Source organism: Daldinia childiae (genome assembly GCF_008694065.1).
Source record: "Daldinia childiae strain JS-1345 chromosome Unknown Scaffold19, whole genome shotgun sequence".
Taxonomy (NCBI): domain Eukaryota; kingdom Fungi; phylum Ascomycota; class Sordariomycetes; order Xylariales; family Hypoxylaceae; genus Daldinia; species Daldinia childiae.
The window spans coordinates 64,091-86,448 of NW_022984660.1; the positions used below are offsets into that span (position 1 = coordinate 64,091).

The 22,358-nt window shown below is 45.9% G+C and overlaps 9 protein-coding genes across 9 annotated transcripts; 3 read left to right on the forward strand and 6 right to left on the reverse strand.

The window, feature by feature from the left end:
- Positions 1-238: 238 nt before the first annotated feature.
- On the reverse strand, positions 239-1,354 carry GL218_09375 (uncharacterized protein; the record flags this gene model as incomplete). Its single annotated transcript, XM_033586208.1, has 4 exons — positions 239-453; positions 518-1,138; positions 1,194-1,252; positions 1,326-1,354. The coding sequence occupies 4 exons, from the start codon at positions 1,352-1,354 to the stop codon at positions 239-241; spliced, it is 924 nt and encodes a 307-aa protein (XP_033439653.1).
- A 1,404-nt stretch (positions 1,355-2,758) lies between these two features.
- Positions 2,759-3,536, forward strand: GL218_09376 (Isonitrile hydratase; the record flags this gene model as incomplete). Its single annotated transcript, XM_033586209.1, has 2 exons — positions 2,759-2,774; positions 2,851-3,536. 2 exons carry the CDS (start codon positions 2,759-2,761, stop codon positions 3,534-3,536), a joined length of 702 nt encoding a protein of 233 aa, XP_033439632.1.
- Positions 3,537-3,932: 396 nt separating this feature from the next.
- On the reverse strand, positions 3,933-5,696 carry GL218_09377 (Gamma-glutamyltranspeptidase 1; the record flags this gene model as incomplete). The annotated part of the gene is made up of 2 exons (XM_033586210.1): positions 3,933-5,250; positions 5,326-5,696. 2 exons carry the CDS (start codon positions 5,694-5,696, stop codon positions 3,933-3,935), a joined length of 1,689 nt encoding a protein of 562 aa, XP_033439655.1.
- An 874-nt stretch (positions 5,697-6,570) lies between these two features.
- GL218_09378 (uncharacterized protein) lies at positions 6,571-7,593 on the reverse strand (the record flags this gene model as incomplete). Its single annotated transcript, XM_033586211.1, has 1 exon — positions 6,571-7,593. The coding sequence occupies one exon, from the start codon at positions 7,591-7,593 to the stop codon at positions 6,571-6,573; it is 1,023 nt and encodes a 340-aa protein (XP_033439631.1).
- An 834-nt stretch (positions 7,594-8,427) lies between these two features.
- On the reverse strand, positions 8,428-10,105 carry GL218_09379 (uncharacterized protein; the record flags this gene model as incomplete). The annotated part of the gene is made up of 6 exons (XM_033586212.1): positions 8,428-8,594; positions 8,657-8,741; positions 8,831-9,263; positions 9,607-9,648; positions 9,706-9,845; positions 9,908-10,105. 6 exons carry the CDS (start codon positions 10,103-10,105, stop codon positions 8,428-8,430), a joined length of 1,065 nt encoding a protein of 354 aa, XP_033439652.1.
- A 2,319-nt stretch (positions 10,106-12,424) lies between these two features.
- On the reverse strand, positions 12,425-14,112 carry GL218_09380 (uncharacterized protein; the record flags this gene model as incomplete). The annotated part of the gene is made up of 4 exons (XM_033586213.1): positions 12,425-12,818; positions 12,951-13,463; positions 13,616-13,692; positions 13,813-14,112. 4 exons carry the CDS (start codon positions 14,110-14,112, stop codon positions 12,425-12,427), a joined length of 1,284 nt encoding a protein of 427 aa, XP_033439636.1.
- Positions 14,113-14,957: 845 nt separating this feature from the next.
- GL218_09381 (GPI transamidase component PIG-S like protein) lies at positions 14,958-16,665 on the reverse strand (the record flags this gene model as incomplete). The annotated part of the gene is made up of 2 exons (XM_033586214.1): positions 14,958-16,310; positions 16,378-16,665. The coding sequence occupies 2 exons, from the start codon at positions 16,663-16,665 to the stop codon at positions 14,958-14,960; spliced, it is 1,641 nt and encodes a 546-aa protein (XP_033439637.1).
- A 1,329-nt stretch (positions 16,666-17,994) lies between these two features.
- Positions 17,995-20,072, forward strand: GL218_09382 (Fatty acid transporter protein; the record flags this gene model as incomplete). Its single annotated transcript, XM_033586215.1, has 3 exons — positions 17,995-18,001; positions 18,136-18,890; positions 18,942-20,072. 3 exons carry the CDS (start codon positions 17,995-17,997, stop codon positions 20,070-20,072), a joined length of 1,893 nt encoding a protein of 630 aa, XP_033439638.1.
- Positions 20,073-20,536: 464 nt separating this feature from the next.
- On the forward strand, positions 20,537-22,180 carry GL218_09383 (Diphthamide biosynthesis protein 2; the record flags this gene model as incomplete). Its single annotated transcript, XM_033586216.1, has 1 exon — positions 20,537-22,180. The coding sequence occupies one exon, from the start codon at positions 20,537-20,539 to the stop codon at positions 22,178-22,180; it is 1,644 nt and encodes a 547-aa protein (XP_033439639.1).
- Between the last annotated feature and the right edge of the window lie 178 nt (positions 22,181-22,358).

A 22,358-nucleotide genomic window follows, 5' to 3' on the forward strand; every position in this document is an offset into this window, starting at 1 on the left:
CTCGTCCGTTACCGGATTATATGACCAAAAACTAATACATACCTCTTATAGGCCTGCCTAGTTTATGACTTTATTCACGAAGAGTCGGCTATAAACCAAATGGCTGGGAGGTACTTTCATATGCGGTCTACGGATATAATGAGCATGTAAATTAACGGTCGAATCACAGACGAAGTCTACAACAATAAGTCTCAAGTCATCCACCAAACATCTTAGACCCCCTTTAATACCTATGTTTTCACACATGTTCAATAGCAGACACGGCGGTCGTTCCGGCGTCCACCGTGATAATACTCCCAGTGATCCAACGAGCTTGCTCGCTAGCTAGGAACCTAACAGCCGTCGCACAGTCCCACGCGTTACCTTCTGTTCGTAGGAGAGTGCCGTTTCTTCGCGCTTCTCGAGTCTGTGCGCTTATTCCTTTTGCATATATCATGGGCGTATAGAGATAACCTGATAGGATTTAGTGTACGGAGATGGAGATAAACCGGGAATATTCTCGCTGTGCCTCGCTTACCTGGGCAGACACAGTTCACACGAATACCATCTGACCCGTGATGCGCTGCCATGGCGCGCGTCATGTTCAGAACAGCACCCTTGCTTGTCGGATATAACAAATGGGGAGTACCCCCTACTAATCCCGCGACCGATCCAATATTAACGATACTTCCTCGAATCCCTTCTAACGACTCAGTATTCTTGCGCATTTCGGGCACAACAAACTTGACCATGTTTGCCATGCTTGTGACATTTACGTCGAGCCCACGACGCCACTGATCCAAGTCAAATTCCGTGGCAGTACCTCTGGCGCCCATGATGCCTACGTTGTTAACCAGGATGTCAATTCGCCCAAACTTGGACAGCGCTGCATCTACAATGTGTTGGCAATCGATCGACTTCGTAACGTCTCCCTGACAGCTAATACTCTCCCCCTTGCCTTCTGCTTCTATCATGGCGCTAGTACGTTCAGCCCACGAGGGGTTTACATCTGTACACACGACAGAGGCCCCATCCTCGGCCAATAGAATCGAAATTGCTCGACCGTTACCAAGGCCATCACCTTCGCAACCCGCTCCTGTCACGATAGCGACTTTCCCCGCGAGAGATCTCGACGGTCTTGGAGGAATGTCATCAGCCACTAAAGCTGAGATTAGCGAATCCAGTTACAAAATACCATTCTTCAATCTACTTACGAGTTCTCCTTTCTATACTGAACGCTCGTCGTCCTATCGAGTGAGTTGTAGATTTCCAGCTTTTTGGTCGTAGAAAGTTGCTCTTCTGAGACATACAATACATTGGAGACGTCCATGTGAGGGGGGCGGTACCTAGTGAGGGGTGTTTGGTCTTCGCACATATTGAAGACAGAGCTCGTTCTATTGAATGCGATTGAGTATGACGAGGCAATACATTTCTAACGACAAGGTAACGCATACTCGAACTTGAACTCTCAACTACCAATTTAAATTCAAGTGAAGTTTTCGTTTCAGGAGCTGCATAATAAGCATCCTATAGATTGTACATTGAGATGAAAGGAGAGAAGTTCCATCTCCAACTTCCGAGCTTGATAAAAAAAGATAGCGCAACCTGAATTTACCAAATACCAAAGGACGATGCATAGTCAAGAGTTATTGGCAATTGTAACTCACTCTTAGACGATATAATCAATTACCAAGGTACCTAATATTCTAAAGATAGATTGAAGACAATAATTAACTACACTACGTTGACAACCTTGTAAAGAGTGTTTCTAAATTGCCAAGAAGGCACTTTTGCTGCCAAGGAGCAGGTTATAGCTTAGTTAAGTCAAGTTGAATGTTAGTTGATGCATCTTCAATCGTGGGGAAATCTCAATATAGAACTTACGATGTAACTTCATCATCCACATAGTGATTATCCTCGTAGAACACGATACTTAAACTTGCTCTAAGAACCTAATGCTAATCTACTAGGATTATAGTATCTATTGCTGCCTCGACTTTATACCTATGGTAGTTAGAGCATAACCGCCACGCCTTTACTGGAAACTATTAAAGAACAAAAGGTCTCAAATTGAACCACATATTGGCATTGAACTATAAAAAAGAATATCTTCCTTTGATTTATAATCATTGCTCCAATAAGCCGCATTCGGACAATTGTGATAGAGCTACAGACCATGAACTCTTAAACTCATCACAAGTGAACCTATCCACATTGGATTCAACTCTCATTGATGACATAAGATATAGCTCAATTCTCTCCGATCTAATTCGGAGTCAATAGACTATACGAAAACTGCAGATCGATATAAACATATGCAACGGATTAATCATTCCTGTCACGTTCGTGGACTCTATGGATTCGATTCATGGATTAAGGGCTTAATGGAGGGGACATGTCCAGCTAAGAGTCGGTGAAGACTACGTTCCCCAATTAGGATCAATACGGCATCCTTTAATGCTATAGTAAGAAGGTATCAACACAATGGATGCCCCATGGATGCTGGCATACACCTGCAATTAAAGTGCGGCTCACGAAGGATCTCATTTACGATCCCTGCGTCTTATATTTTCTCAAAAGTGCTCTCTCCGATATGCCTCGGATTAGTTGACTAATTGTCTTACAATACACGGAACTCTAGGCTACCATGATAGTCACATTTGTGTTAACTCATTTATATAAACACCTATCGATGCCGTATTGACAACATCTCACTCTGCTTAAATCAAAGCAAACGTAACTTAACCCACAGACAGACAGTCAGATCATATTTTTCATCATGGTTAACATAACTGGTAAGTTGTCTCTGCCATCTACCTATCTATTAGGTGGATAACAGCGCGTTTCGCTCTAGCTAACCCGATATCCTAGCACCCCTTCGTATAGGCTACGTGCTGTTCCCGGCCTTCACATCGATAGACGTCTTCGGGCCTCTGGGTGTGCTGAATCTAGTCTCCATGAATTATAACATGACGCTGTCGCTGCTGTCGACAGACCTGGAGCCGGTTAGTGTGGACCGTACCATCATAGCCGGCGTGGGTAGTGGCATGGGCGCTGTGTCGGCATCACCCAACTTTACCGAGTTCGTCCTCCCGACGCACACTTTTGACAACCCGCCGGATCTCGACGTACTCTTCGTGCCGGGAGGCTTCGGTACCCGCAACATTAATGGTACGCAACCCCACGTAGACTGGATCCGCCGCCGCGTCGAACAGGAGCCTAAGCTCGACTACTTGATGAGCGTGTGCACTGGGGCTTCGCTTTTGGCGCGTACCGGCAAGCTCGAGGGAAAGAACGCCACTACGAACAAGGCTGCCTTTAACTGGGTCAAGTCAGTCGAACACGCCGACAAGGTGAACTGGATCGCCAAGGCCCGGTGGGTCGTCGATGGGGATACCTGGACCAGCTCGGGAGTCAGCGCCGGCACGGATATGACTCTAAATTGGGTTGAGCATCTATACGGGAGGAACGAAAGCGAGAGGGTTCGAAACCTGATGGAATGGAACCCGATGAACCAGACCGATGATCCATTTGCCGAATACTACGGACTGGTGTAAGCCATCAGAGGTAGAAATAGACTTAGGTAGTGATAAATAGGAGATTACGGGAATTGGCGATAAAATAGGTTTGCTTTAGTTCGCCTTAGTAGAATCAAATAATATGATCAATTCTACTTTAACCGCTATGGTGACATGTCGGACTAAAAAGGGGCTTGTCAAAGGAAGATAATAAGGTAAGACATGTCGCACGGAAGGCTAGGAATAAGACATTACCCGCGTGAAGGGGCAAGTTAAATACCTAATCCAGTCAAGTGAATAATATTTACTATTTTATTTCAAATGGTCGAAGACAAGCTAATGAAAGCTGCCAATTCGATATAGCCCGGATATTAAGTATATCATACTAACATAACAATCATCTCATAAATAATTACCATCCCGCCTCTAAGACTCTTATACAGCGAAGCCACCAGAGTTAACCTGTCGTGGTTCCCCAGCCGCCTCAAAAGTTCCATTCGGTAGTAATCTTAAACCCTGCGCTGTGCTCTGACCCGGTGCTACCCAAGTCACATTATGACCTAGCGACTTCAGGTACGCGACCGTGCTGTTGTCGTAAGAATACTCGAAGGAGATTTGGGGAGGACTGAGCTGGTCGTGTAGCCTGGGTGCAGCCAACGCCTCGGCTGTCGTAAAGTTCTGATCGAGTACGTGGTGGATATTCTGGATGGTGGCCGTGATGATGCGACTACCACCGGCGGATCCTATAACGAAATACAACTTTCCATCCGCTGTCTCGACTATAGTCCCTGAGATGGAAGATAGAGGTCTCTTACCCGGGCGGATGAAGTTTGCCGGGCTCGGTATGTAACCAAACGCGTTGCTCGAGTTGGGAATGGAGAAGTCGTTCATCTCGTCGTTCATAATTACACCGGTCTCAGGTACAATTAAACGGGATCCAAAAAGCAAGTTAATGGTTGTCGTAAGGCTGATAGCTAACCCGCTCTTATCGGCAGTGACAATATGACTTGTGCCTGGAGTATCAAGGCTCTCGAGACCGGCCGGGTCATAGTACGAGACGTTCTCGGTTTTGAAATCGGAGATCTTAGAGCGCACTTCAGCAGCGGTCGCATCAGAAATCATGGACTCCTGGTACTCGTCAAGCCCTTCGACGAAAGAAGGATCACCAAGTTCAGATCGTTGACCATACGCAAATTTTATAGCCTCGTCCAGTCTATGAGTAGTTAAATTGACCGCAGCAGGATCTCCAAAATCCTCATAGCCGTTGACGATTTTCAGCGCACTGAGCGCTACAACGCCGCTTGCCGGGGCGCTGATGCTCGTAAGCTTATAGCCTCGGTAGTTGATTTCAGAAGGCTTTCTAATTGCGACTGTGTAATTCTTCAAATCATCCAGCGTCATAGTTCCATTCTTTTCTTTCAGCGCTGCTATTGTCGCCTTAGCAATAGCGCCAGTATAAAATGCATCCGGACCCTCGTTAGCAATAACTTCCAAAGTGTCGGCGTAGCGTTTGCGCGTTATTGTCTCGCCCAGCTTGACAATATAACCCTTCGGGGCGAAGTCAATTGCCCAGGCTGGGTCATCCTTGAGGAAATCGTTTGGCGTCGCGGATGCTATGTACTTCACGAGATCTGCTGTCACCTCGAAGCCTTCCCGAGCGACTTTGACGGCCGGTTTCACCACGTCTGCCCACGGCAGCTTCCCGTAGTTTTTATGCAGATACTCTAGCCCTCTAAGCTCTCCAGGAACACCACTACAGCTTTGTTAGTATCATAATTTGTCTAAGAGACAGGGGGTATTAAGTGCCCATCCAGGTCGGGTTTATTACCTTGCTAGGCCGCCATATAAACTGGAGTCGGTGTTATTCTCGTACATATCCTCATAAGCAGCGGCCGGAGCCGTTTCTCGAAAATCGATGTACTCGTATTTCCCATCGCTACCGCGGACAAGCATAAAACCGCCACCGCCAATGCCACTGTGGTACATGCCGATGACGCCGACGCAGAACACAGTGCCGACAAGGGCATCAGCAGCATTTCCACCGGCTTGAAGTAGGTCGGTTCCTATCTTAGAGCAGACAGAGCTCTCAGATGCAACAGCGCCCAGCCTAGGGACTCGTTCACATGATCTCGCGAGTCCCGTATGCGCCAAGAAGCCTAGCTGTAAGACAGCGGCCGCGATACTTCTGAGGGACGACATGGCGCTTGCGGGAGACAGCTAGCGGGTCCGTGAAGATGCTATCAAAGGAACTAGCAGACTAGCAATAGAAGAACAAAGAACACACGACAGGCAAAACAGCCGTACTTGTACTCGCGCTACGCGTGCGACGTAAGCACGCAATCAAAGGATTACCTATCTACAGCGGAGTACCAACTCGGTAAAGCAACTAGCCAGACTGCATTAGCTTGGGTTTGGCTGGTACCTGACCCTTGACCGGGTGGGATGGAGATAGTAGGGATTGAGGCTGTTAGTTTTTCAGCTTAGCACTCGGATAGAGGCTTGAAAGAAAACGGTGACATTAACATTGATGTCCAAGGTATTGGATATAAGATGAGATATATAATAATATTATATATAATAATATTTATAATAGGTATCCTTGGATATCATATTCGTAACACCCCGCACTCGCCTATTGTATGTATTATTACATTCATCCTTTCACATCGCGTATTCTTGTGGTAGGTAGATGATTATTCGACTCGCATTGTCTTGCCTCGTTTACCTTCAGCTCCAACCTGCATCATATGTTCCCGGGGAATAAATATGATAATTTTCTTCTCTAAATCCTTCCAGGATATTTACGACACTGAAATGTTTATCGTGATGTTCCCGTTCCCGCTCTCTTCTTGACCGTCCTTCCTATCGAGGAAATTAGATTGCCCCAATTAAGCAATCTGGTCCACTATCTGTTGACGCAATGGGCACCATGCCGTTGCATCAGGTGCTACCTAATTATTCACTAATAATACACCTCTTATACCAGTCTTAACAAAATTTCTTAAATACTTTCAAGATGTGTAAGATGTGCGAGGTCCAGAAATACTCTCACGTATTCTTCATATTAGATTATTCATTCGCCGTCATCGTCTACCATTCGACGACGTTTCCTAGTACTACTGACATTCGTCTCGTTAATAAGCCCATTCCCGGTAGAGCTGAACTGCTTTTGGAGCTCGTCCATCTCATCCACAGGTAGCTTGGCCGCAAATTCCTTATCCTTAGTAGCTCGACGCTGTTCTGAAGTTGCCTTTCTGAGAGATCTATATGCGTCGTAGAGGTTCTTGATGCTTGCTTCAGCAACAGGTAGTACCAGATATTGACCATCCTCTTCGTAATTTCCTATGTTCACCGGATCTCCTTTCACAGCCTCCACATACTTGAGGCTACCATCAAGTTCCTTGAAGACGAGGACAATCTGCAGATCGTGTGTCGCATGGTTATACGACGAGTGCTTGACATCGAGCAAATTGCCCAGCTTGTTCTTTGAAGGTAATTGTCCTAAGCTGAGATCTTCATAGTACTCGCGAGATATTTTACGGCTGACTACTGCACTTTCGTCTGCTGCAGCAAGATATTGCTGGATAAGGACCTCTTTATGATTTATTAGCTTTGCATAAGCATGCTGGATTACCCAGACGTTTCGCAACGTAGGCTGCAAGGCCACGATAGGATCCCCAAAGTTCTGGGGTAGCGTCGGGTTAGCTTCATCGTAGGTGATTAGTTGTGGACGGGGCATGCCGTGGACAGAGTCGCGAAGTTTATAGCTCGGTCTACGACCTAGGAGCGTGCATCCCAACAAGCGGTTCAATTCGCTTCCCGAATTGATACCAGGCAAGTCTTCCAATGACCCCAATTTCGTCTCCACCTCATAGATCGCCTTGGATGCCCTATTTTGAACCGCAAGCATCATATCCTTAAATTCCTTAAGCAACTCGGATTGACGAGACCGAAGTAAGGTACCATCGGATTTAATGGCATGGTCCTGTACTATAGTGCTATTTGACGAGAGCGCTACTTCTACCAATTTGCCGATGCCCTGAAGGAGTACTCCAAGCTGGGATTGAGCTTGATTGGCGGTAATCTGTGATTCCATGCTCTCGATTTGAGATTGAAATGTTAGTTCCGGGAGATATGCTATAGGAGAAACTGCGTGGGGTGAAAAGAGTAGTATTTGCTAACTCTGGGAACCGAAGAAAGTTATGCTCAAATAGTCGAGGATTTAAATACCTATGTATTTGTTATGTTAGAGGCTAAATGATGGGAAGGTCTTGAAATTGTATTCGTCGGGGTCTAAGGAAAGAAGCATATGTGTGGGGTAATTTTCTACAATTTTCTACATGAGACTTGGGGTGACGGGATAGACACCTAAATTCTGCATGATGTATTATACGACATTGCCATGTGCTCGTAGAAAGTTACAACTGTGCGGATCAACCTCTGTATATCACCAGCCACTGTTTATAGATCAAAGGCCTAGATTTGCTTTCAAATTTCTAAGCATCAGCATCGTATCAAACTCACGATATCATACGATTCGTTAATTTATTCACTTAGAAGGTAGGTCTCGTTCGATAAAGAAATTCTTTGTTGTCTAAAAAGAGGGTTAACAAGCTCCTCGTGGGATTCCTTAGGTACCAGTTTAGGTAGGTACGAATCCGGTGTATAGGTGTCGCGGTTGTAATATAATAATTAACATCACGACTCTACTAAACACCATGGGTACCTCTGACTGCAACTCATAAATTAAGGAATATTACTATCAATTATGCCAAGCCTGCGTATTAACACTGTGTAATTGGATATCTGCTGGCTCCCGTGTTACCTATGCGCTTATCTGCTTTCCATATATTCAAATAAATAAATAAATTCCACATAGAAGCCTTCAGGGACCACAAGTATATAGTTGAAATATATAAACGCATGCTTATCACGAGGCAGTTCCTGCCGTCAAAGGTTTCCGACCAACCATTATTCTCGTAGGGTAATAGGCGTGGACATTAGGCGAGCGCATATCGCGTCGTAGATGTGCAGCATAGACTTGGATCTCCGCCGGCGTCCAGCCCATCACCATAGTCCACAAGTAAGTCAAAAATCCTACGAGAGAAGTAAGAATCAATGATAAGATGACTTGAGAAATTTAGGAAACGAGATCATACCTTCGATGTCCTGTCCTACAGCAAGCCCGGTGTACAAGCCAATCTGTTTGAGTTTCTCATCTCGAGGCCACCCACTTAATGCGGTCTACAAACGGAATGTTAACCTGGTAATGCAAATGATAATGCAAATGGAGGTTTTCATGTCGCCTCCCTAGCAGCCTCCCTAGCACGTACCTTGATGTCGGTCTCGTAAGTAATTTCGAAGCCCGCGGCCTCCATCGCTTTCCTTTGCAAGTCATCTTCTATAACGTTGAACGTGCGACCCGTCTTCTTTCCAGCCTCTGAGAATACCTTGCTCCATTGATCGAGAGGGGACCCGTCTTTAACTGTGCCGTCGTCGCTCGTCATCATACACGAAGATTCCTGACTCTCCAAGTATCCGCCGGGTTTTAGGGCCTGGTAGGCTTCTCTAAATAGGGCGTACCAGTCTGGAATAGCACCTACTAGCCAACGTATGTGGATATAGTCGAAGCTATTAGGCTCGTACGTCCACGGCTGTGTTACGTCGTCTACCTCGAATCTCAGGTTAGGCGGGATCCATTGCGGCTGCTGCGGTGAAACGTCGACACCGATCACTTCGGCGTTAGGATATTGATCAGCGAAGTCACTGGATCGTGTTAGCTCGTATGAACTATTGTTAGAAACTCTGAATAGTTACATTGCCCATATCCCTAAGAAAATTGACAGTTAACTGTTAGCTTCCGAGTAAGTAGTCTACCTGTTATATCATATTGTGGAACTCACCAGTACCGCAACCCACGTCTAATACTTTCTATAGTATGTTTAGTGTAAGTCGCAAGACGTCCGCATGATGTGTTTGCTTACTTGAATATCGTCACTAAGAGGAGCAGCAAGTATTTTCCCATCCAGCATTATCGTCGCGATATGATGACTAGAAACTAATGTTGAGCGAATTTATTTTCATATGAATAAAATATATAGGAGCTTACAAGATATCCATGGACTCGTCGTGAATAGCATCGTTGGGGCCCCTTCAATATACATCAGCACCAGCGAGTCTCATATTACCATGCTATAGTGGTTTTTACCAGGATAACGCGTTACCGCGTTCGCTATGGTATGTGCGACCATGAACAGTTCGATACTCGAGGATACTAGCAGTTAACGAGGCGGTCGAGCTGGCGGCATCTTCAAAGGCAGAATCATCATCCTCGCGCACGTTAACAGGCTAGAACGATAATTAATTAATTAATTTCTCTTGTGGCGACTCGAAGCGCGTCCCCAACATACCGGTAGCTGAGCCCAATGCGACGCGGGAAGAATATGAGGATTACTGGTCTGTGATGTCTGAGATTCGGGCGAGGGAGCGTCTGCTGCTGGCGATGCTGCTTGCGATCCCGGTTTGGATGATGTTGCTGGACCAGCGGTAGCACCCGTAGTAGCCGTACCCGATGCTGTCGCCGGTGTCTTGGCAGATGGGTCGGACATGTTGCTAGCTACACGTCGTGCTTCTCCCGACTAGGTTAAATACCTATGTTAATGTTGCCCGTTCGTGTAAGTGAAAAATATTGGGTAACATCCAAGCCTTTAACTCCTAATTATATAAATATGCTCTCAAAATTTTATAATGTTCGAGTCTCGTTTAATTAGGAGAAGAATATGACAGGTTCATTAAAGGAAAATCAAACTTATCTATGTAAAAGCGTAAGGAGATGGGATAAGCCAGTGATATTGTTGGTGGTAAGATGTTTGGTAGCGGGGGAGGGGCCGAACCGGGTATGTGTCTATGCTGGCTACGACTTACAGGGGAAGCTCTTACATACCTAGTACCCAGCTCTACTATGTATGCATTACGACATATTTGATTTTACCTATATACTGGGATCCCAATAGAGAAGCCCATTGAGTTGTTGATTGATACGTAATATGCACGTTGGGCATAAGGGCCGACGAATTATGCGTGTTAGTTACATCGATGATGTCTAGATGTACAGACAGCTGAGATCAAAGACTCTTGAGTTGGAGATTGGAGAAGACGGCCGGTCTGCCCCCCTCTCCTTAGGATTCCACTGGAGTCCCAAGTAGGCCAAGCCAGTATCTACCAGCTCTTTCCGAGTGGTCTGACGGTATCTCCCACATAGTAATTGCCTTCTCCCATTGGAGCACATGGTTATGTCGACAAGCTTTCTCACGAGAGAACTGTATGCCATGCCACGTTGTGCTTGTTATGTTCTAATACCGAAATCGAACTATCCCTGCCATAATCGTCAGAGAAGAATCCTCGATGATTCGCGGGTCGTACAGGATGGCCAATCTCGAAGATCTCTTTAAGATTTCCCTGTTGACCTCGGCCGCTACTACTTTAGTTCGCATATAATTGCCATGGATTACCCAAGGAAGCATTAAAACAAACAACTTATCTCTTTAACTCTCTCCCACGTAGACCTGTGTATATACCTGCATTAGGTATGTATAGAACGCGGTTGGATGGAGATAAAAAGACACGCACACCGCCTCGAGAAAACGTCGAACACGGCTGCGTCGCCTGGTCGTACATGTGTATCTCGACCGCATATATCTAGATGTAGGTAGTTACTAAAAAGTCTATTGTTGCTGTTCCTAGTTCCACTTAAAGACCGAACTTTTAGTTAGGTAGTATGGAATGTTTCTTATGGGGCCGATTTGTTCTATTGCATGGGACGGCCCGGCTCGTCGGCATCAGGTGGGTTTTTTTTAGGGAGTTAACTTTTGAAGTTGTTTGCTATATGTTCTAGATGTTCTACCAAAAGTAGTGGCGCATTTAGTACGATATTATACCGTTGAGGCGTCCCCTCCCCTACCCCCTTCTTGTCGGTCCTTTCCCCCTTAATAACGAACGGCTTTCGGTCTGGTCTTTGGCGCGCATAATACATACATGCGTAGCGTATCTAGACATGTGTGACATACCAGCTATGTCGGATCTGCTGAATTTTCAAGTTACCCTTCGATTGATTGAGGTTTGACGTGAAGGGCTAGTCAAATAAGATGTTGTGAAAAGTAAGAGCCAATGTAAAATATAACCTAGTTAAGCAAAAATAAAAACAAGCAAAAAGAAATGCCCACTACTGGAGTCGAACCAGTCATCTCCTCATAGCTTCCTTAGTAGTATTTTAAACAATACTAGTGAGGCGCATTACCGCTGTGCCAAGCGGGCTGTGGTGATTTGCCTGCTAAAAGGCTATTCTATAGGAAGATTTTGCTTAGGGCACTGCCCCACAAATACATACATGGAGCTGATGGTCTACATGAGCTTACCCGTCTACCTCCTATGTAAGCATTAAACTTCAAAGACAATATCTTATTGTCCATTCATGTTATTATTATTATGATTACTGAAAACTATCCACTATACAAGTCTATTCCGATCTGAGAGGCTTACTGTATGGAGCCGCATCCAGATCTACCTACATATGTATGTATAGTAGATCCCGAAGCGTATATCAACTGCTGCCTTAAGAGGTCGTTGTAGTTTCTTGGAGACGTTGCTTCAGAGTATTTTATTGTATAAAGCTCTAATATAATAGTTCATATGCTTTAAAGGGTAATGTTCTATTCGGAATTAAAAGCCCTACCCTATTTTGTCTCGCACATGTCGGAAAGACTAACATTATGGTAAAATGAAATTTTAAGCTTACTTCACTTATCTAGCTAGTAAATTAATTGGTTAATCGATGAGATATATATATTTACTTAGGATATTCTAAAGCTCAAGTGCTGTCGCGACTTTGTTACCAAGACCCATAGGTGAGAACACGGTTATTCACATCATTAAAAAGGGCATCCGGTCCATCTGCTAGCCTTGATTCTTTCGGCATCGGCTTCCACCTCTTGAATCCCTAGACCCATGCGGTTCTTAGGGCCTATGTCTGAAAACAAATATCCTTGCGGCATATATTCTTCCGGGTTGTCTCCTGGTACCTTACCGCCGTATAGCCAGATAGCCCAGGCCACAGGTCCCCAACGGTTCCATAGCGTCGGTTTGATGTAGAAGGGATAGTTACCGTATGGTATAGGCTGCGCGATGCGGCCCGTATTTGGATCAGGGTCGCCTAACCGTTTAAGCTCGAAGAAGCGCGGCAACATTAGGTATCGCAAGACGAAACGTCGAAGCGTGAGAAGAGAGTATACGGTAGCGACGGCCGTGATATCGGGCTCGGGTAACCTGCCAAGAGAGCAAATCGGTTAACTATAGATGCATGATACCGAAAAGGGGAAAATAAGATATGACAGGTGTGTGACTTAAACGCTACTATATTATAGTGTAGCACAGTAAGAAAGTAGGGGGTCAACTTACATAAATGCCTCGCGCACTCTCCCACCGAGAAGGCCAATCACGATGTCGGCTACAAAAGGCTTCGCGAACCATGGCACCCAATATGTTATCATAGGTATTAATGCTCGGGCGGGCTTGGCGGACACGGGACTAGGCTTCATAACTTGAACCTCGTAAGCCTGAGCCCAAGCTGCAACGTCATCGGCGAACTCGATACCGTCACGCCATCCCGATTCAGCGTGTGCCAGGAGACCTTTGTACTCGATACCCATAGCGTCGCCTACCGACTTCCAAAAGACGCCGTATGCACAGTATTCCATATCGTTCATAGGTCGCCATTCGTACAGGCGTGCGAAGCGTGGCGGTTCTAATATGAACACAGATAGAGTGTACAGCAGATCTGTGTTAGAGATAGTCCCCTCCTTGACGTACTTGCTGTGAAGGAAGTTCATCCGGGCCAACCCTTTCATAGCTCGCTCCGATGTTGGCGGGTTTAGCATGAACTCGCCGATTAAAGCTGATGTATCCTCGAATCTGCAAACTACTATTTAGCGACATTTCATTCTATATGTATAGTATATGCCCCTTTCTGCTACAAAGTTGTACGATGTACTCAATGATAACAGGTATATACCCGATCGTCGTATCGAGTCCACTTTCATTTAGGAATATCAAATAATTCTTACCGTTTGAGGCTCATAACCGGATCTGTCAAGTTTCTCGTGCCAAGAAGTAAACGACTTATGCTTTCGACACCGTACGTCTAGTAGACCACCGTCCTAGCGTCAGCAAAGCATCACCAAAAAAAGGGAAGAACGGGACAAAAATGAGGCATCTCATCTCGTCTCAGTGATTCCCAACTAAAATCAGTCACATAACTCACCTTGAAGAGCCCAAATTCCAAAGCCAAGAAGTGTAAGAGCGGCATCTCCCACGTAGCCATGAACCTGATGACCTGCTGGGCTTCAACAGCTGTCATGCGTGAGAACGAGGAGCGGTCGGTATATCCAAGCTTTCGGCGTAGAGCATGCTCGCGGCGGTAGCGTAACGCTCTGCATAACCCTACGTATATGAGAACGCCAGGTATGATAAGCTGTTTCCAAGATATCGATGACAGAATCGCCGAGAGCGGTAGCGGAATAACAGCTACCGCTTCGGAAAGGTTAGGTATTGATAAATTCATTGATGAATATGTGTTACTTGCTTCTTTTAGGAGGTATTCATAGTTTAGTTTCACTTATCAAAATATTATCAGGAAGAATACAAGGTTGAGTCTAATAGCAGACACCTAAGCTTTAAACACATATACTTTAGTCAATATATGGAAATGGAGGGTATTAAGTAAATAGTCGAAAGTGCGACGATCATTAGGGGGTACTTTTAAAGGCCTAGAAGCCAACTTTAACCCCACTGAATCATGTATGGTTCTTTATAATTACAGTAGTGTATACTACCTGGGTGCCTAGTTAAGGTTAATAACATCCTATCATTGTCTCTCATTACACATCTTCTATGCCCACTACTATGTAAGCTCGGGCTAATAGATCTGATCTAAGTGAGTATCATGGATTTATAATCCACTTTTCTGTTAACAGTGGGTAAGGGTAGATCGTCAGATCAGGAATATGCATTATTTCGGCAAAATTTTATCATGTACTACTGTGATTATGCTACCTAATGTAGTGTAAAGTCCGTACGCGTAGTGACTTGCTGGAGCTATTAATTATTTATGGGCTGTATGTTGTGTAGCTCATATGCTAGTGTCTCGAGTTTACTTTCCTACATTGGATAATTTGGCCGAGATGCTATTATCCCTGGGTCTAGCAATGCTCATAAGAAGATTGACGAACTAAGCATCAAAACTTCTGATCATAAGCCTGCTTCTGCTTGGTGATCACCGCCTATGCTAAGCTACTTACACTGATATCCACTGATAAAGTGGTAATACGTTGGCGAAGCTTTAATATACCGGAGCGTTTCTATGCCCGATTTTATTCCATATTACTTATTTCTCGTTGCGAGAATCGTTCATGCTTTCTTCGCTTTCTCCGCCCTCGCCTTCTTCCAGGCCTTGATCTGGTTCAACAGGCCAATAACCAGAGGCACCCCTACAGGGCCTAGCAGCGGCAGATAAACAGCAATCTTGTGCTCGTCGGGGAAATAAAGCTGTCCTACCATACTCTTCTCGAAAAATGCGCGCTCGGCCTCCACGTCAGCAATGCGAGCATGCTCAAGCCCGTCAGTTCCACCAAGGCCGGAACATGCGAGTTGTAGGTGATACATAGACTCAGCCACGCCGTCAGCGACACTGGAAGGGATAGATATGCTCGGCAGAGCCAATGAGAGACGAGCCAGCGATCCTAGAGAAGAGGAAGCACGCAAAAGCAAGTCTGCAGATCGGATGCGCGTGAGCGTCGACAGTCGCATAGGTAAGGATCCCGATTGTGGTGTGCCGAGGAGCGAAAGTAGATGCGAGGCGAATGTTAGGATAGGTTGTTTTAATATCCCTGAAGATACATGATTTGTTGAAGGGGGTGGTAAAAGATATACGGAGCCCCATTGCGGTATAAGCCAAGATTGGGAAGTGCCAACCTCCGAGGCGGTTCCGATGGTTTGGTTGCCGATGAATACAACGAAATTGACCGTTGGAGCACCTCCTATAGAGGGCGACAGGGGCCATTCGGCAGCATTGATGAAAGAAGACAGATCTTCTTTGCTTAGTACTTGCGATTGCACACCGGGAGCGGCGTACAGCTGAACTTGGGTATCGATGGTAAAGTTATGGATAGGGCCGAGTAAATCCAATATCGGTTTCATATATTCGTCTATGGCAGACTCGATGTCCCAGCTGCTTGGAGATGGTCCGCTTGTGAATAACGAGAATGTGAGATGGTAGGTCCGAGAGTATTTTAGGGATCTCGTCATTCGCTTGGCTAAAGAGTCGGTCGAGTCTTGAGAGGCTTCTAGAGGCCGTTGTTCGAAGGGTGTGGAAGACTTTGCTAAGAGATATGACATAACTTCCCGCTCTTCGGAAAAGGCTAATCGAAGCTGCGTTGCTAAGTATGTCGCAAAGCCAGAAGAAGCAGCATCGGATGCTGGTATCGAGTTTGGAGGATAGGTGATTTCGAGGATGGGCGCTTGAGGATGGAGGGAGGATGTAGCGGCCTCGCCAGGACTTAGTCGTACCGTGAGAGCAATATCCGAGTCGTGGATTAGACGTGTACTAGTTAGTGGAGATACTTCAAGTTGTATATGATGTCCTTTAAAGTCGTTATTAGACTCTAGAGCTTGCTGTGTAATGCGCACGAGATTATCGGTCTCTTCTTTCTGTAATGTCGGCGCATCGATTGCGATTTTAATCGGGAATACTGGACTGCAGGCCTTAGAATAGAGATAAATTAGTTAATAACATAGGTATCTACTAGAGATTTATGAAGGTCGCTCTAACCCTGCCGTCGGCCCAATCCATCATTTGGTTTAGGGGTAGATCTGCCCGATATATCGTCGTTGTCTTCCACCATATTGGTAACCCTAAGAATAATACAATAAACCAGAATGATGCGACAATATAGGACCGTCTGTGAATATCTTCTGGCTTCTCCGGTGGTGGCTGCTTTCGCGTCAATGGTGGGTTTGCGCCATCATTTATCTTAGAACGGCCGCTATCAATCGTTACGGCCGGTTTAGTTTCGGATGAGATACCATCGTGTCGGGTTGTGGAAACGGACGACGACATGGCTACGTATATTAACGGGATTATCTTCTCGAAATCATGACTTTGGGGTTTAATTGCGTCGTTGGTGCGGGATCAAAGGTGCCAACGTGTCGCAAAATGACAAGTTCCAAATGTATCCAAAGTAGAAATGATAGCGGAAGCTTTCCGATGCTGCTTTCCCCATTGAATATTCAACCAGCTCCACCTTCGTTGTCTTCTTTATATGACTAAGAGTGACTTTACTGATAACTCGTTTATTATGCCTAAATACAGTATAGTCAATAAATATGCTCATATGCGAATCATAATAATCTTGTCTCGACTCATCTGAGGTCGTGTTCTAATCCTAGAAAATCCACCCATTTATAGTCACTAATTTATTAACCCTCATTAGTTTAGTCCTTGGATAGTATTCAGCAACCCATACGAAATAGGATAATCGCTAGCAGTGTTAACTTCTATTTGTAGCTTAAGTAAAGTCATATCAATAACTTTTTCCTCCTAGAATATATTTGAACCTGGTTAAAGGTCGCTTAGTGCTTCCCATCCCAAGCGGACGAGATCCGATATACGACATAAATGCATTGCCATGTTTCGTTTATGGATACAGGTCCTCGATTTTGAATTTGCTCTAGAGCCTCGGCCAAGCAGGCCCCGTCCAGCATCCAACGTGTCTACGTTGCAAGCCGAGGTTCACAAGTTACGAGGGGTAGTTTACAACTTACGGATCAGCCAATGTGTATGACACAACTCCTTACGCACTTCTAAAGTATGAGTGGCTATCTATGTAAAAATAATGGGTTAGAGCGTATATACATATATTCGAAGGAATGGAAAATACATAAGCTGGACACTAATATTAGCTCGCTTGTACACCCGAGATCACATCCCATGTCCCATATCCCGGGTATCCGAAAAGCGGTGATAATGCGGATCAGGGATCATTAGTCTGCGGGAAGCTTCTCAAAACGAGCCACCTCGGCCCACCGATGTACGGATGATATTGGCAAACTACCTAATAGTAGGTTAAGCTGATACTTCCTAGTCTTCGCCATGCCTTATGTGCCGTTTTATTTATTTGCTTTACTTCCCTGACTGTACATAGTTACTTTTTCTCTCTTCCATTTCATGTACAGGTCACGGTTTCTTTTTTTTGTTGCGTTGCTATCCTACGCACCTGCTAAATATTCATAGTCTTATCAATGCTTCGTTTCTCCTGTATATTTAATTACTTAGTAGCTGAAAACTTTGTATCTACGATGCGTTTTACTTCTTTAGCCTAGTTACCCGATTCTAGACATACATATCTCTAGGAATCAACATAATAAGCTAATTTACCGAAACTGAAATATGCCGAGTAAGTCCCAAATACAAACGCAGTCTCTAGAAAGGCGGAGTTGGGTTAGGTGCCTGTTATACACCAAACTTGGCTTACACAGTCCTCCAAATCTGCTTTTTCCCCCAGTACCTACATACTGATCCCCCTTATAGTTTCTTTAGCGCTTTCCCTGCCGGCGGCAGCGGCGGGGTTTGCATATATCAATGCTAAGACAGGATTATGGTATGACAGAGCTATGCTACGCGGAACTCTGCCGGCCATCTTTCGCTTCATCAACCGGGAACGAAAGGATCGGTGCAATACATTTTACACCCTAGAAGAAACCGCAAAAAGCAAGTCGACTAGTAACCGGCCGTTTATCCGCTTCCAGGACAAGTCATGGACGTACGCCGAGGTCTACGAGATGGCGCTGAAGTACGGAAACTGGTTCAAGACGAAGTTTGGTATCAAATCCAAGGATATCGTCGCCGTCGATCTTCAAAATTCGGACCACTTCATATTCATCTGCTTCGGCTTGTGGTCTATCGGCGCAAAGCCGGCGTATATCAACTACAACTTAACCGGCCAACCCTTGGTTCACTGCGTCAATACGGCTAATTCTGTCCTCATGTTGGTCGATCCAGAGGTTGCGACGAATGTCGATGACAGCGTCCGTGAGAAGCTGGGAGGTCTGCGAATAGAGTTCTTAACCGAGGAGGCAAAGGCTGAGGTCCTTACTACCAAGCCAGTACGACCGCCCGACTCTCTCCGCTCTGGCGAAGTGTCTAAAGATATAGCTATTCTCATTTATACTTCTGGTACTACGGGGCTACCGAAAGCCGCTATCGTGTCCTGGAAAAAGATGACCTTGGCAGGATCTTTCGTTGGTGGCTTCTTGGGGACGAAAGTATCCGACGTATTCTATACGGTATGACTCACCTCCTAATATCCCACAGCATAATAATCTAATCCATTATAGTGTATGCCCCTTTATCACGGCTCGGCTACTATTATGGGTATGAGCCATTGCCTGGAAAGCGGCTGCACTTTTGCGATCGGTAAAAAGTTTTCAACCAAGACGTTTTGGAATGAAGCGCGCCAGTACGATGCAACCATGATTCAATACGTAGGGGAGACATGTCGTTACTTGCTCGCAGCACAGCCACAGATCGACCCAGACACAGGCGAGAACATGGATAAGAAGCACAATATCCGTATAGCGTTCGGCAACGGTCTACGACCAGATATCTGGGAGAAGTTCAGAGAGAGGTTCAATATTGAAAGCGTCGCCGAGTTTTACGCAGCTACGGAGGGCAATCTAGCGACGTGGAACCTTTCCCGTAACGATTTTGCGACTGGAGCCATCGGGCGTTTCGGGATCCTCTACCGACAGATTGCCAAACTTACATCTGCAATTGTAAGGCAAGATCTCGATACAGATAGTCCTTGGCGCGACCCCAAGACCGGTCTCTGCCGACATGTGAACCCCGGCGAAATCGGCGAACTTCTCATGGCGTTGCCAGCCGATACGCAAAAGGAATTTCAAGGATATTACAATAACCATGAGGCGACGGAGAAAAAGATTCTTCGGGACGTTTTTAAGAAGGGCGACGGATATTTTAGGACGGGCGATCTTGTCAGTTTAGACAGCGAAGGTCGTATGTTCTTCCACGACAGAATCGGTGACACGTTTCGCTGGAAGAGCGAGAATGTGGCGACGACAGAAGTGAGCGAAGCATTGGGTACGCACCCAGCGGTACAGGAGGCCAACGTGTACGGCGTGCAACTACCGAATCACGACGGAAGGGCTGGATGCGCCGCACTCAAGTTAACCCAGGAAGTATTTGATGATGCTCTACTACGGTCGTTGGCGGCGCACGCGCGTGACAAACTTCCCAAGTATGCCGTGCCGATATTCTTGAGAATAGGAAAGGGGCTTACGGCGGCGGTTACGGGCACGAATAAACAGCAGAAACACGGACTACGTGAACAGGGTGTTAACCCAGCCCTAGTTGGTGACGATGAGCTATTTTGGCTCAAAGATGGAACGTATGTAAAATTCGGCAACAGTGACTGGAATCGGTTGAATGCTGGCCAGGTGAAGCTTTGAATTTGATATTCAAAGGGTTAATCTGGTTGGAATACGGCGATGATTTTACGAGATATGATATACAGACAGACCGATAGGACAGATAATATTAGATATGAAGATTGTAGGCGTCTAGAAAAAATATGATGAGAGGTTATATCTCTTTGGACAGTTGCTAAGAGATACCTTCATACTTTATGTATATAGGTCTCCTATTAATAGGTCTCCTAATAGGTCTATGCTGATAGGTCACAGTTACATAACTGCATACGGTACGTACCTAGGTGCACTCTACATGCATCCACTAATAAGACGCTAATGCATGCATAGAACTACCCGCTGCCCACGTTGTAGAATAGAAGTTGACCCCTCCTACCCTCTGCCCCTCCAAAGATTAAAGAAAAGCAAATAATAAAATAAAATTTTACATTTTACATTTTAACTCTTGTTCAAATAATTTACCAAGTCCCCCTTTTCTTCTCGCCATGTCATCTGAACTAAGTGCACCTCCTATCCTTTCGACACCCGCAGAACATACGTTTACTGATGACCCAACACCGTCTTCTGCGATTTCTCAAACGAAGCGCCCTCATAGACCCGATCATGAGCTTTACGAAGTTTACGAGATCGCCCGGACAGCCGCTGAGATCCGACAGAATGGCTGGAAACGAATCGCCCTTCAGTTCCCCGATGCTATGCTACCAGATGCGCCTTGGGTTGTCAGCGCGCTAAGTTCAGAGCTAGAAAAAGACCAAACCGAAGTACAAGATCAGAGCCGGCGTTTATATATCCTGGCGGATACGTCATATAGTGCCTGCTGCGTTGATGAGATCGCAGCGGAACATGCGAACGCCGACGGAGTGGTACATTATGGCCGCGCATGCCTAAGTCCAACCTCAAGGCTACCTGTTATACATATATTCACAAAACAGACGCTAGACTACGATGCCATAGCTGAGACGTTCGAAAAGGAGTTCCCAGAGAAGGCAGCTAAGGTGGTGTTAATGGCGGATGTCATGTTTCAAGAACATGTTGGTCCTATAAATCAGCTCTTAAAGGAAAGGGGGTATACCAACCTTATCGCGACCGAAATATTGCGAGATCCGACTGGAGCAATACCAAACCGCAAACTTGTAACTCCTGATGCTTCTACTAATTTGAACGAGTACCACCTATTTCATATTTCAACTCCTCCTACCTCTCTCCTCTTAACTCTATCCTCTCGCCTCGCCTCTTTGAGGATATATTCGACACCCTCATCACCTTATACTACGACGTCTACACCTCCTGACCCCAGCGCCACTCCTGGTTTACTCCGCCGCCGCTACGCTCTAGTTATCCGGTTTGCCACGGCATCCATTATTGGAATTTTAGTCAACACGCTTTCCGTAAAGAACTATATGTCTACCATATCTACACTCAAAAGCCAGATTGCGGCTGCCGGCAAGAAGAGCTATACTATTGTCGTTGGCAAGTTGAACGCCGCGAAGCTGGCTAACTTCGCCGAGGTGGACGGCTGGGTTGTCGTTGGGTGTTGGGAGAGCGGGTTGGTCGAGCAAGAAGGCCTTTGGAAGCCCGTTATCACACCCTTTGAGCTTGGTCTTGCGCTACAGGGTGACGAAAGCAGAGTTTGGACAGGCGAGTGGTGGGGTGGTATTGAAGGCGTCAAAGACTCCCTGGTTACCAACGGGAACGATGAGAAATCGCCCAAACAAGAAGATATGGTCAAGTTAGTACCCGAACAAGTTGAAGGGGGTGTAGAGGACGAAGAGTCGGAACCTCCCGAGTTCGATCTCCGTACTGGCAAACTCGTTAGCCATAGCCGACCGATGAGGGTCGCTATCCGAAGCGCACCACGAGGCGGGCCTGAAATTGAAGTCGCCAGTCTAAGCTCTAACCAAGGAACTACGAGCTCGGCAATCACCAAACGAGCTGTAGGGGATGTAGCCTTAGTAAACGGTGTTGCAAGTCCAGGAGCGGAATTCTTAAGGTCGCAGAGAACCTGGCAGGGTTTAGGTACAGACTTCGGTATCGAGAACGATGAGGAGGAGGAGAGTACTGTGGTTGAGGAGGGACGGAGCGGAGTCGCAAGGGGATATACTGTGGGCCAGGATCAGTTACGGGCGTGAAATGCCTCTTTACTAGTGGTATTAAATGAGGCCACAGCGGGAACAAACGATATTTTAGTCCCTCCGTGAGGATAAAACAACGCTCTGTGATAGCGAGTTCCTATAACGGTAAAAAGGATCGGTAGGAAGATTTGAGCAAATGTCTCCCTTTCAAGGACGTCGGTTCAGAGTTAGGGGC